Source organism: Chelonoidis abingdonii, chromosome 4 (assembly GCF_003597395.2).
Source record: "Chelonoidis abingdonii isolate Lonesome George chromosome 4, CheloAbing_2.0, whole genome shotgun sequence".
In the NCBI taxonomy this organism is placed as follows: Eukaryota; Metazoa; Chordata; order Testudines; family Testudinidae; genus Chelonoidis; species Chelonoidis abingdonii.
Genome location: NC_133772.1, coordinates 2,282,741 through 2,296,205, shown reverse-complemented (window position 1 = coordinate 2,296,205; position 13,465 = coordinate 2,282,741). Strand labels below are relative to the sequence as shown.

The 13,465-nt window shown below is 56.6% G+C and overlaps 1 protein-coding gene, 1 long non-coding RNA gene and 1 pseudogene across 3 annotated transcripts in view; 1 reads left to right on the top strand and 2 right to left on the bottom strand.

Moving 5' to 3' along the window:
* Nucleotides 1-2,321: 2,321 nt before the first annotated feature.
* LOC142046718 (uncharacterized) lies at nucleotides 2,322-3,709 on the bottom strand. The gene is made up of 2 exons (XR_012655689.1): nucleotides 3,054-3,709; nucleotides 2,322-2,619 (listed from the first exon to the last, which is right to left on the bottom strand). It is a non-coding gene; the product is annotated as an uncharacterized LOC142046718 (long non-coding RNA).
* A 1,279-nt stretch (nucleotides 3,710-4,988) lies between these two features.
* On the top strand, nucleotides 4,989-6,494 carry LOC116816154 (erythroblast NAD(P)(+)--arginine ADP-ribosyltransferase-like; annotated as a pseudogene).
* A 2,948-nt stretch (nucleotides 6,495-9,442) lies between these two features.
* The window catches only part of LOC116816162 (NAD(P)(+)--arginine ADP-ribosyltransferase 2-like), a 6,821-nt gene continuing 2,798 nt past the window's right edge, over nucleotides 9,443-13,465 (bottom strand). The window contains exons 3-6 of one of the 2 annotated variants that reach the window (XR_004371647.2): nucleotides 11,621-12,341; nucleotides 11,397-11,432; nucleotides 10,907-10,976; nucleotides 9,443-9,634 (exon numbers count right to left, since the gene is read on the bottom strand). Coding sequence is in view for 1 of the 2 variants with exons in the window: in XM_032765185.2 (XP_032621076.1) it covers nucleotides 10,963-10,976; nucleotides 11,397-11,432; nucleotides 11,621-12,341 (771 nt within the window). In the remaining variant the exon portion in view is untranslated. The remainder of the gene's footprint in view (nucleotides 9,635-10,906; nucleotides 10,977-11,396; nucleotides 11,433-11,620; nucleotides 12,342-13,465) is intronic. The other variant, XM_032765185.2, reaches the window with a different exon arrangement.

Sequence of the window (13,465 nt, the reverse complement as noted above, 5' to 3'; positions counted from 1 at the left end):
AGCTGGGCAGGGAACCCAGGAGTCCTGGCTCCCAGCCCCGCCCCTGCTCTAATCCACTAGGGCCCACTCCCCTCCCAGAGCTGGAAAGAGAACCCAGGAGTCCTGGCTCCCAGGATCTAACCCTGACTCATACGTGCTACTTTAAGTGCATGGGCTACAGGGTAGGAGATCCCAGGTGCTTCCTAGTCACTGCAGGGTGACCAGTGCTAGCCCTGGGGCAAGGAGATGGCGGGGGAAGAATTGGGAGCAGCGTGTGGGGGTCTCTAGAGGGGACATGGATGGCAGGATTCCCAGGGCTGATGGTGTGAGCACTTCCCCCACTGGATCCTAGTGACAAAGGGGACAGGGGAACTACCCAAAGAGGTTTGAATGCTCTGGGTTCGGCTTGCCGCTTGCACAGCTGCCTCCTGTTCGTTGCCGCAGGCTCCACCCCAGAGCTGGCTGCATCTCAGCGCTGGACAAGCTGTTTCCGGGCAGCGTTCAAGGTGGCTGTCCCCAAGGGACCCCACCCCAGAGCTGGCTGCGTCTTGCTGCCGAGCAAGCTGTTCCTGGGCAGTGTTCAATGCGGCTGTCCCCAAGGGGCCCCACCCCAGAGCTGGCTGCGTCTCAGCACTGGGCAAGCTGTTCCCGGGCAGTGTTTGATGCGGCTGTCCCCAAGGTGCCCCACCCCAGAGCTGGCTGTCTTGGCACGGGGCAAGCTGTTCTCGGGCAACGTTCGATGTGGCTGTCCCCAAGGGGCCCCACCCCAGAGCTGGCTGTGTCTCAGCACTGGGCAAGCTGTTCCTGGGCAGTGTTCTATGCGGCTGTTCCCAGGGGATCAGGGCAGGGCTGTGGACAGGGTCTGGATAGAGAGGCTGTGCCTGTGGGGATCAGAGGTGGGGCTGTGGGCGGGGTCAGGGCAGAAGGGTGTGTCTCTGGGATCAGGGCGGGGCTGTGGGTGGGGTCAGGACAGAGGGCTCGTCTCTGGGAGGGGCTGGGCTGTGGGTTGTTCATTCCCCCTGCTCCAGGATGTGGGGGTATCTCTGGGGCAGGGGTCCCTTCCCCTGGGGCCGAGACCTCCCCCCTCCCCTCCCCTTACAGCTCTGCCCCTCATCACCCTGGACCTGGCCATCAACCACCCCAACCTGCTGCTGTCCCCTGACCTGCTCACCGTCCGGGTGGTGGACGAGCCCCAGGAGGAGGTGCCCAAGGGGCCCGAACGCTACAGCAAGAGCGTGTGTTTGCTGGGCTCGGCTGGCTTCACCCAGGGCCACCCAGAGGATTCAGGGGGCCTGGGGCAAAACCATTTTGGGGGCCCCTTTCATAAAAAAAAGTTGCAATACCATAGAATACTATATTCTCGTGGGGGTCCCTGCAGGGCCTGGGGCCTGGCTTTACCTCGGGCCGCCCCCACGGGGACGTGGAGGTGCGGACAAAACCAGCCAGGACATCAGGCTGGCTTGGGCCTTGGTCAGCCGGCAGGAGGCCAGTGGCTATGGGCCATCTGGCTCCGCCATGGGGCTGACTACAAGACCTGGACTCCCCCTCCTGGCACCTGGCGCTCCAGCTCAAGTCCCGGTGGGTCGAGGTGTATCGGGACTACGAGGGGCTGCAGGTGTCGTTTGACGACGCGGCTACCACGACCCATCTCTGCACCTTCTCTGACGCCTTCGTCGAGCCCCTCTAGCCCATAGGTGGCCCCGGGTTCAACAGAGACGGGCTCAATGCAGCGCCCCTGCGGCTGGTGGAGCTATAGCTGGGGGGGACCTGGGAGGGGGCACTCATGCCCCAGTGTGGTGCTGGGGGTGAAGTGCCAGGATGCAGGGAGCTGGGCAGGGGCTCAGTGGGGGCGCTGGACTGCGGAGAGCTGGGCGGGGGCTCAGCAGGGGGCGCTGGGCTGCGGGGAGCTGGGAGGGGGGATCGGCAGGGGGCCCTGGGCTGCAGGGAGCTGGGCGGGGGGCTCGGCGGGGGGCGCTGGGCTGCGGGGAGCTGGGAGGGGGGATCGGCAGGGGGCGCTGGGCTGCAGGGAGCGGGCAGGAGGCTCGGTAGGGGGCGCTGGGCTGCAGGGAGCGGGCGGGGGGCTCGGCAGGGGGCGCTATAACCTTTCCCTCTTTGATTTAAAACGTGACCCCTGCATTACACAGAAAAAAGTTTAAAAATCTCATTTTGCTTCAGTTTGATTTGCCATATGGACTAAAACTGCCTCTTAACTCCCAGCCGGAGGGAGCGTTTCCGTTCTGCAAACCCTCTACAATAACCGTCCCACTGGGGAAATTCCCCCTCCCAGACTTGGGGAGGCTGCAGAACTTTTAACAAATGACTTTCGAGATTTTGCTGCCGGATCTTATTTCCCTTTCATGTTATTTGCACTGGAGAATAAAACCCAGCTTCGCTGCCAGGCGGAAAGGCTTCTCGCCAACGCTTTACTGACAGGAGAAAGGGAATTCTCAGCTGCAAACTTGGTCGTGACGAAGAAATTCAATATATCATTCATATCTGCCTTCAGAGACGCAGCTGCCGGTTAGATTTCAGTTCTTTTGTATTTGGGCCGATGTATACAGACCCTCTTTGTATTTCGGAAGCGAGATTTTCAGAAGAATCTGCACTTCTGCAAATATTTAGAAGTTCCGAGACAAACAACTGTGTTAAGGCGAAGTGAAAGATGCAAATGTATATCACTACGTTAAAAAAAAATAGCTGAGATCAAAATTCAGCAAGAGGTTTCCTCAAAAATGAGGAAATTTCAAGGCAACCCTCCTCTCACCCCAGTTAAGGTTGAAAATAACTTTTCCATTAACGAAGGAGAAAATACTATCAAAGCATGATTGAGATCACAACCAAACACACACAGACACAACCAACCAAGACAAATGGAATAGACCTACCCCCACCCCCCAAATCTAAGGAAAGTTCAAGGCAAAAAACTTTGTTAAGACTGAAAATAACTTCTCCTTAAAGAGCAAATAATTTTAAAAAATGATTGAGATTGCAAACAAACAAATTGAATAGACAGGAAAAAAAAACTGGAAGGATGTTCAGAGGAAATTGTGTCCTTGGTGCCTCAGTTTACCCACCTGTGATTCGGGGTTAATAACCCCTGTGTCCCGTTCTGAGAGGATGGAGTCCTTTATGTCAGCAGAGCGATTTGAGCCGCCTGCATGGCCAGAGCAAGAGGTGGACGTCTTTCTGGGTGCGCATTGTGGGCTGGAAACAAACATTATCTTATCGGGGGAACTGGTGAGATGGCCCTGGTGATAAGCGCCCCTTTGTGGCATGCCTGGTTTATCTCTTCCCCTCCGTGCCATGCGTTGACCCCATGCTCCATAAGACAGAGAGCTTGAGAGGTGACCTGTGTGTGGCAGGAAGCGATAAGAGAGGTTGGTCTAACTTAGGTTGGACGCACGCTTCTGAGAAGCCAGCTGGAGCTTATGTTGTTCCTGTGGTTCGTTATGCTCACTGTCAAGAATTTCTGCCTTATTTCCAGTCTGAACTGGGCTAGCTTCAGCCTCCAGCCGCTGGATTGTGTTAGACCTTTGTCTGCTAGACTGAGGAGCCCGCGATCACACGTCTGTTCCCCATGGAGGTACTTGTGGCCCATGATCTAGTCACCGCGTGGCCACCTCTTTGTTCCTCTAAACCCCTCGAGCTCCAGGAGTCTCTCACGCTAAGGCAGGTTGTCCAAGCCTTTAATCATTCTCCTGGTTCTTCTCTGACCCCGTCTCCAGTCAATCCACGTCCTTCTCGAGTGGTGGGCACCAGAACTGGACACAGGACCCCAGCCATGGTCGCACCAGGGCCAAATAAACCTCTCGGCTCCTACTTGCCATTCCCCTGTTTGTGCATCCCAGGATCACACCAGCTCTTTGTGCTGGGATCCCACGCTGGGTTGCTTGTCCTTGAGGACCCCGAGAGCCTTCTCTGAGCCCCTGCCTGGCAGGATATGGCCTGGCCTTGTGCTCGGCGCTGCACGTTATTAATTATTGGTGTGGTGGTGGCACCTTGGGCTCCAGCCCCAGATCAGGAGCCCACAGTGCCAGGCCATGCTTCATCTGAACCAACATTGCTGCAGCTCCTCACTTGCTCCTAGCAGGAGCTGGACTTTACGCGACAGACCTGCCACGTGAACCGTTGTGGTGCTAAGAGGCAGAGATGGGGGTGCAGTTACGGTGTCGGCGCGGGAGGCAGGGCTCTGGGGTTCTCCTTGTCCAGGGACTTATTTCCACCCTGAATTGCTTCAAGATCTAAACATCTGCTGGCAGTGGCGCTGGACTGTGTTTAGTAGTGGGGGTGCTGGAAGCCAGCCCCTTTACCCCTGGGCTGTGTCTCTGGGAGGGGGGCACCCGGACATGAGTAAGGGGGCTGAGGTGTGGTCACAGTTGGAGGGGTGGGCGTGGGGCCAGGATCAGAGGCCAGGGCACGAGCTGGCAGCTGGGACCTCATGTGAGGGGGCCAGGAGCAGAGCTGAGGGAGTGGAGCTCTGGGAGTGTGGGACCGTGTGCAAGGCCAGCGGCTGGGGACAGTGGCCGGTGGCTGGTCCCTGGGACCCGAGCTGAGGAGTGGATCCCCTAGTGTGGGGCCAGTGGCCCCTCATAAAACCTGGGGGTGCTGCAGCACCCTCTGTGCCCCCACTTCCCGCACCTACATCTGCTGATTGAGGAATCGACTTAGCAAACTGGCAGAGTTGGGCAAATGTGTGACAAGAGGCACTCAGATAAAATCAGTCCCGTGAGCCGGTCACATCAGCAACGGCCGCACTTTGGGGCCGATAGGGAAGATCTTAGAAACTGATTCCTCCTCCCCAAGGCCTGCCTTGGGCTTTATAAAACTGCCCAGGCCGATGTGATTGAGAGGAATCAGACAGAGAGTGGGAGGTAAGAACTACCCCTCCTACATGGCCCCGTGTCCCATTTCCCCCCGAGCCAGCCAGTGTCCTGCCCTGGGGGCAGATGAGAACCGGTGCCCCCTACAGGGGAAAGGCCCTGTGTCCTATTCCCCCTGAGCCAGCCAGTGCCCTGCCCTGGGGGCAGATGGGAGCTGGCGCCCCCTAGAGGGGAATGTTCCTACGTGGCTGGCAAGTCTGATATGGTCATTTGGGGGTTTTCCAGCTGAAGCCCCTCAGTGAATTATTCAGGGCTCAGATGCCAGGATGTCCCCTGAGAAGGTCACCCTCCTGCTTTTCACTGTGGCTTGGGCGCTGCATACTGGAACCTCAGCGGTAAGTGGCTTCGATACAATATCCCTGCCCCACTCCAGAGGTGGCTGCATCTCAGCTCTGAGTGAGCCATCCCTGTTCGACGTTGTGTGTGGCTGTTCCCCAGCTGCCCCACCCCAGAGGCAGCTGAAACATTCTGTGCTTGAATTTCCAGCAATCTGTAAAAGTCAGATATTGGCCACTTGCTGGTATAATTTGTGTTGGAGAAGCATCGGAAAGCCCCATCCACCAACAGGTGCTCCATTGTGTTGGGGGCTGCCTAGACCCCAGGGGGGCTATTGAGGCCCCTGGAGTGCCAGGCACAACACAAACAGAGGCCCTGTCCTGAAGAGCTGCCAGTCTGACTAGACAAAGGGCGGGAAAGGAAACAATCTCCACAGAACCATGGAGATTTGCCCAAGGTCACGCAGTGATGGCAGAGCCAGGGATAGAACCCAGGAGTCCTGGCTCCCAGCCCCCCTACTCTAACCTACTAGACCCAATTCCCCTACCAGATCTGGGATAGAACCCAGGAGTCCTGGCTCCCAGCCCCCCTACTCTAACCCACTAGACCACGCTGTCCCCCCAGAGTTGGGGAGAGAACCCCAAGATGTTGAGGATCCTCTATAGCGTTGCTGTCTTAGCCTACACTTTGGAAGAGCTGCCACTCTATGAATCATTCAACGTGGCAACCAGAACGGCATGGAAGAGCCCCCAGGCATATGCCAGCTTTGCCTTCAAGTCCTTGCATTTCCTCCTGACCCAGGTGGCCAAGAAGTTAAGAACCAAGGAGCCTAGTTCTGCCAAAATCTACCGAGGAACCAAGGTGAAGTTCTCCATCGAGGGTTTGTTCCGCTTCGGCCAGTTCACGTCCACCTCCAAGAAGAGGCAGGAGGCGGAGGAATTTGGACGCACAACCTTCATCGTGCTGGTCTCGTGCCAGGGGTTCCCGGTGGGGAAATTTGTCCCGCTTCCCAGGGGAAGAGGAGACGGTTGTGTCTCCCTACGAGATGTTCTGGGTCACCAGGGTCAAGGAGACGCCAAGGAAGAAAACGGTGCACACCAAGTCGGTGGGCATCTGCAGCAACCATAACTGTGCCTACTTGGGGAAAGGTGAGGGGGAGGATGTGGGGAAGGGCGCGAGCTATGGAAGGCCACCAGGGAGATAAAAACTAGCCCCTAGGGGGTGACAGTTCAGGTCTGGCCCGGGAGTGGGGTGAGGAATAGGACACAGGGCCTTTCCCCTCTAGGGGGTGCCGGCTCCTACCCCATTCCAGGCCATGGGACTTGGAGGGTGGCAGGGAAAATTAATTGTCTGTTTTCTGTTTTCCAGAAGGGAACAGTTCAATGAGCTGCCATGATCACCGAGGTATGGGGGTAGGGTGGAGACTCATCCCTTGGCTGGACAGGGAGCGTGCGTGAGGCTTGAGACAATTACTTATAGGACTCCTGGGTTCTCTCCCTGACTCTGGGAGGGGAGTGGGTGTCTGGGGGTCTAAAAATCAGGACACCTGGATTTTTTTCCCTGTTCTGCAACTGACTCCCTGGGTGAGTTTGAGGGCTTCTCTGCCCCCCTCTGTGCCTCTGTTTCCCCTGCTGTGCTGGAGGGCACTGGCACTGATCCAGCTGGGCAAAGTGCCATGGTGGGATTGGGGGTGGGTCTGTGACGGAGGCGCGTGCGGATGACTAATGTGGCATGTGCTTGTGTCTCCCCGCAGTGCTGTATTTGTGAGGTGCCCACCACATCAGAGCAAGAAGGGGATGCAGCAACCCCCTGGGATGCTTGTAGCCAGGAGCTCTGTAGACCGTCGTGTGTGTGTGTGTGTGTGTGTGTGTGTGAACAGCGCTGCCCCCTGCTGGAGGGGATCAGGGCCGTGTGTGTGTGTGTGTGTGTGTGTGTGTGTGTGTGTGTGAACAGCACTGCCCCCTGCTGGAGGGGATCAGGGCCGTGTGTGTGTGTGTGTGTGTGTGTGTGTGTGTGTGTGTGAACAGCACTGCCCCCTGCTGGAGGGGATCAGGGCCGTGTGTGTGTGTGTGTGTTTGTGTATGAGGCTGTGTGCCTGTGACCTTTCCATCCTCATATTCTCCAGCCCTATATCTGCTAGTGCAATAAACGCCCGCATTGCAAAGGGTTGGATTTTTTTAACTGCCACGTCTGCAGCAGGCATGGGGCAGGAGTGGGGGCGAGGGGACAGCAGAGGCAATGTAGGTTTTGTCGACAATTGCAGGATTTAATCGTTTGGGGAAATGAACCCCTGAGATCTAATCACTTCCAGTGTGGCCACTATTTGACCATGCTAGCTGGGCAGAGGTGCTATAAACGCTGAGCGGCTGGCCCGGGGCGCAGAGTTTCTCTCTGCCCAGCAGGCCGGGGTCCCGGAGCAGCGTTTAAATCTAGAGCCGAGCAGAAGTTTTCATGCCAAACTTTTCTTCCCGGGGAAAAAAAATGGAGATTCCGTGAGTGCAAAACGTTCTGTCAATTTCACCGACTTATTTATTTCAGAGGGGGGAAAAATGAAGAAAACCAAACAAATTCAACCAAATAAAAAAAAGAATAATTGCATCTGGCAGTCGCAGATCGGCTACAAGTCCCCTCATACCGTCCCCGCCACAAACTGATGAAGCGCCGCCTTGAAGCCAGGTAGGTTTTTTGTGCCCCCTGCTCCCCTTGGGAGGCTGTTCCAGAACTTCACTCCTCGGGTGCTTAGAAACCTTCGTCTAATTTTGACCTAAACTTGTTGCTGGTCAGTTTCTCTCCATTTGTTCTTGTGGCCACATGGGCACTTAACTGAAATAACTCCTCCGTCTCCTGGGGTTTATCCCTCTGATGTATTTATAGACAACAGTCATCAAGGAAAAATCATACAAGAACTAGGTACATTCAGGGAGGACAGGTCCATCAATGGCTATTAGCCAGGCTGGGCAGAGACGGTGTCTCTAGCCTCTGTTTGCCAGAAGCTGGGAATGGGCGACGGGATGGATCACTGGATGATGCCCTGTTCTGTTCATTCCCTCTGGGGCACCTGGCACTGGTCACTGTCAGGAGACAGGTCACTGGGCTGGATGGACCTTTGATCTGACCCAGTAGGGCCATTCTTATGTTCTTATATCCCCCTGCAAGATGCTGGGATGCACCCCTGGATGCTGGGACTCTGGCCAACAAACGGCGACTGGGGTGCAGCGGAAGGGTCCCTGCGAGGTAGAAAACTGAGGCAAAGGGCAAAATACCAGGGCCAGTGTTCAACTTTGCCAGATTTCCCAGGGGTTTTGTTCTGCACTCTTAAGAGGAACCCCCAGGTATTGAACCTGGGCTTTGGAGCTGCCAACACTGCCGGTGTCAGGGGTCGTTGGAGAGGGTTACCCCTTCATTTCTACTCATCCCCCAGCTCCTAGACGGCTCCGCTCCTTGCCTCACTCGCCACTAGGTGGAGATGGTGTGTAGCAAATTCCTTTGTGCCTTCTCGTCTCAGAGCTGCTTGTTTCCGAGCTCGAGATTTAAACAACTTTGATCCCGGTACCCGTCAGGGCCATGGCATCTCAGAGCTGCCTGTCTTCCATGGGCACCAGGTTATATGGTACCAGTGGCCTGGCTCCACCTATATTCTGAGGCTGGATTGGAGCCAGCGCCCCCTAGAGGGGCAAGGCCCCGTGTCCCATTCCCCACCCCCCTGAGCCAGCCTGTCTTCTGGCCTGGGGCAGGATCGGGGCCAGTGCCCCCTAGAGAGGAAAGGCCCCATCTTCCATTCCCCACCCCTGGAGCCAGCCAGCCAGTCACCCTCTTCCTTTTCCTTCATCACACCCTTATACGCCTGCAGCAGGGTGATCAGATGTCCCAATTTTATAGGGTCAGTTCTGATTTTTTGGGTCTTTTTCTTATATAGGCTCCTATTACCCCCCACCCCCTGTCCCGATTTTTCGCATTTGCTGTCTGGTCACCCTACCTGCAGCCCCACAGGGCCTGGGCTCCCAGGGTAGCAGCAGACCAAGCCCAGAGCTTCCAGCATAAACGTGGCAGAGCTGGATAAAGTGAACAGAGCCCACTGCTAGTGGCTGCAGTGCATCCACCCTTTGCCATTAGGCCCAGTCACAAACCCCGGCACCTCCCTTTCTAGCGCGGCTTTCCTGGCCTCCCTACCCCAGCTGGTACGCTCGACAGCGTCCGCGCCGTGGCCGCGAACCTCTAACGGGCTCATGTCCATGAAGGATCACACATGGTGACCTCCAATTCTCCTCCCCCAGCAGCACAGCAGGGTCTGAAGAAAGCCAAACACATTGCAATGCGGGCGTGTTTATTGTAGGAGCAGATACAGAAAGAGAATAAGCATCAGTTGAATCGATTGAAGAGCGGCCAGAGAAGAACCAGAAGAGTGACTGAGGGCGTAGACACCTTGCCTCCAGGAGCTCAATCTATTTAGCTTAGCAAAGAGATGCTCCCGGGGTGGCTTGATCCCAGTCTAGAAGAACCTATGTGGGGAACAAACATTTGATAATGGGATCTCCAACCTAGCAGAGAAAGGTCTAATGTGAGCCCATGGCTGGAAACTGAAGCTGGACAAATTCACACTGGGAAGACGGTGTAAAATTTTTGACCGTGATGGGAATTGACCATTGATGCAGTTAACCAAGGGCTGTGGTGGACCTTCCATTGCTGACGATTTTAACCTAGATTGGAGGGTTTTCTAAAAGATCTGCCCTAGGCCTTGTTTGGGGGAAGTTCTCTGGCTGGCATCAGACCAGGTGACCACAACGGTTCCTTCTGGCCTGGAAATCTGGGAACCTATGACCCCAGAGCTTGCAGGGCTCAGGCCTCTCTGCTGATGAGCTTAGGGTTAGGGTTAGGGTCCCAGCAATGGCCCTCATACAACTGGAGAACCTCAACAGAGCAAACTCATGAGCAACCTCGTCTGCATGGCTAGGGTTGCCAGTTTGGGTTGGACGTATTCCTGGAGGTTTCATCACATGAGATAATCTTCCATTCAAGAGGAGCTTTTACTTCCCTGGAGACTCCGGACAATCCTGGAGGTTTGGCAACACTCTGCACTGCCCAGCTCCTGGGTCACAGGTGGCTCTTAAGGGACTGGGGGGGGGCAATGTTCTTTGTGACCAAGGCCCCAATCAATCCTAATCTGCCTCTGGTCCAGTGGGTTTAGAATCATGGACGTGCCGGGCTGGAAGGGACCCCGAGATGTCCCCCCAGGCCCTAAGAAACCCGAGCCCAGCCCTGACAGGGGGGTTGGCCAACCTGTTCTTATAAACCTCCAGTGACGGGGAGCCCACCCCCACCCTGGGAAGCTAAGAGCCCCTATGCATTAGAAAGTGTTTCCTATGATCTAACCTTAGGGTGACCAGATGTCTGTTTTTATAGGGACAGTCGTGATTTTTGGGTCTTTTTCTTATATAGGTTCCTGTTACCCCCCACCCCTATCCCGATTTTTCACACTTGCTGTCTGGTCACCCATCTAACCTCCATCTCTCTGGCTGCTGATTAACCCCCTTAGGTCTCGATCTACCTTCCTGCCTTCCTGCAGCGCACCCTGGGGGCAACACACTGGGGGAGACCAGCTCCAGCTGTGGTACAGCTGTTGGGGAGAGCCCAGACCTGCCAGGGAAGAAGCTTAAAGGGGAGTAAAGAGAGCGGTGGGGGCCAGATGTGTTTTGCTGCAGTGATTTCCTGTTAGTGAGAGCGGAAAAGCACAGGGGGAATTTTTGCTCGCCTAGGTAGACAAGGCCACGCACATGATGATCCCTGGAGCTCTTGGCCAAAGGCTGCCTCACCTCCTCGCTCCGGTGCCTCACAAATGCAGCACTGCGGGGAGACGCAGACATGCCCCTTGTTAGCAGGACACCCCTCAGCACAGTGGGGTCAGTTCTATTCTTCCCCCGGCATGGGGGGTAACTGGGGCACACCAATGTGCCTAAACTGGGGATAGAACCCAGGAATCCTGGCTCCCAGCCCCCCTCCTCTAACGCACCAGACCCCACTCCCCTTTCAGAGCCAGGGACAGAAACCAGGAGTCCTGACCCCCCCCCCGCTCTAACCAATAGCCTCCACTCCCCTCCCAGAGCCGGGTAGAGAACCCAGGAGTCCTGACTCCCAGACCCCCCTGCTCTAACCCACCAGCCCCCACTCTTCTCTTAGAGCTGGGAACAGAACCCAGGAGTCCTGCAGCTACTGTCACTACCCTCCCACGCACAACCTGCCCAGCTGAGGGGTGAGCCCTCGTACCTTGGTGAGGAGGGCATTTCTTCACATTGGGATCTCCTGGAAAATAGAAAAGAGGCAATTCATTTTCCTTGTCACCCCAAGACACCCCGTCCCCTGCCCTGCGGCTGAACTGGAGCTGGTGCCCCTTAGTGGGAAAGGGCCCCGTGTCCCACTGTGCTGTGGCATGTTCTTAACCCCCTGGTGGAACCCCATAGCTCACGTCTCTCCTGCCTCCCCATCCTCACCTTTCCTTGTGTAGGCACAGTTGTGGTTGCTGCAGACCCCCACCGACTTGGCCTGGACAGTCTGCCGCATCCAGGTGCCCTGGATACTGGTGACCTGGAACATCTCGGAGGGTGGCACCAGCACCTCTTGTTCATCAGGGAAGTGGGACAGGTCCCGAAGCCTATACCCTGTGCAGGAAACCAGGATGAAGAAGGTCTTTTGGCCGAAATTGGTCGCCTTCTTAGAGCTCTTTGAGGTGGAGGTGAACTGGCCGAAGCGGAACAAGTGGCTGATGGAGAAGTTTACGTTGGTTCCTCTGTAGACGGTGGCACAACTGGGCTTTATCCCCCATATCTCTTTGGGCGCCTGGGTCAGCAGGAAATGCAAGGCCTTGAAGGGGTAGCTGGCGTAGGCGTTGGGTCCCGTCCAGCCCGTCCTGGTGGCCGTGTTGAAGTCCTTGTACAGAGGCGGGTTGTTTAAGGTGTAGGCTATCACGGCGACGCTGCAGAAAGCTTTCATTGTGTTGGGGAAGATGTACGTATTCGTCTTCCTCGTCCACTCCTTCTTTGCCTTGTTCCAAGCCAGATAGAAGTTCCTGTTCTTGGTCAGCTCCGCTTTTATCAGGGACGGGAGATGTTGCCTCATGGCGTACTTGCAGCCTTTGTACAGGTCATCCACCGAGGAAGGGGCCAAATTGAGTCTGGGATTTCCTGCTCCCACGCAGATCCCAGGGGGGCTGGCCTAGGAGAGGGTTTGGTTCATGGTCAGGTGTGACACGAGGTGCACGGTGACATCATTTGAGGCAGAACTAATTCATTCCGGTCGCTCACGCTGGGAAGAAGGTGGGGCTGGTTGCGATGGGTATGGCCAGCTCTAGTGGTTGGAGCAGGGAGGATATTGGAGGACCCAGGACTCCTGGGTTCTATTCCCCAGATCTCGAAGGGGAGTGGGGTCTAGTGGTTAGAGCAGAGGGGGGCTGGGAGCCAGGACTCCTGGGTTCTATTCCCAGCCTTGGAAGGGGACTGGGGTCTACCAGTTCGAGGGACCTCAGCACCTGGCTGGTCCTTGGGAGTGAGCATAATCAACAGGGTGAATCTGGCCCCAGGTCCATCTCTCACGGGGGCCGTGGCTACGCCCCGGGCACTGCAGGGAATACCGCCGTAGGATCCTAGGGGAGACCCAACTGACTCCCCATCTCTGAGAGGCAAGAGTGAGGTCCAGGGATGAGAGCTGAGCTGCATCTACACTGGCGGGTGTGTTGGCTTAATGACAGGGCTCAGGGGTGTGAGTTTTTCACCCTCCCCCCTCAAGCGATGGCACAAGGGGAATCCACATTTTAAGTGTAGATCTGGCATGTGTGTCTGTGCAGAGCCTGGCGTGAACTCGGTCAGGGTCTGTGCAGTGCCTGACACCTGCCCCACCCCTCCCCAGGCTGGTCCCTGGCTCCCCACTTCAGCCAGCCTTCGCACCCCCTTCCCGCTGGGCCCCTCGTCCCACCCAGCAATTCCTCCTCCCACTTCACCCTCCCCCTCCCAGCCAGGCCCCATGCTCCCCCACCTCCACTCTGCCCCATCTCCTCCAGCCAGGCCCCCTCTCCCGGACCGCCCCCCCATTCGCACTTGAATGCCAAGACAACACACTGATCTCAGCTAACGTGAAGGACCCTCTGCTGCAGGAGTGGGCAAAGTTTTTGGCCTGAGGGCCACAGCAGGGTGTGCAGCTGTCTGGAGGGCCAGGTAGGGAAGATGGTGTCTCCCCAAACAGCCTCCCCCCACCCCCTATCCGCTCCCTCCCACATCCTGCCCCCCTCAGAACCTCCAGCCCACCCAACCTGCCCTGCTTCTTGTCCCTGGACTGCCCCCTCC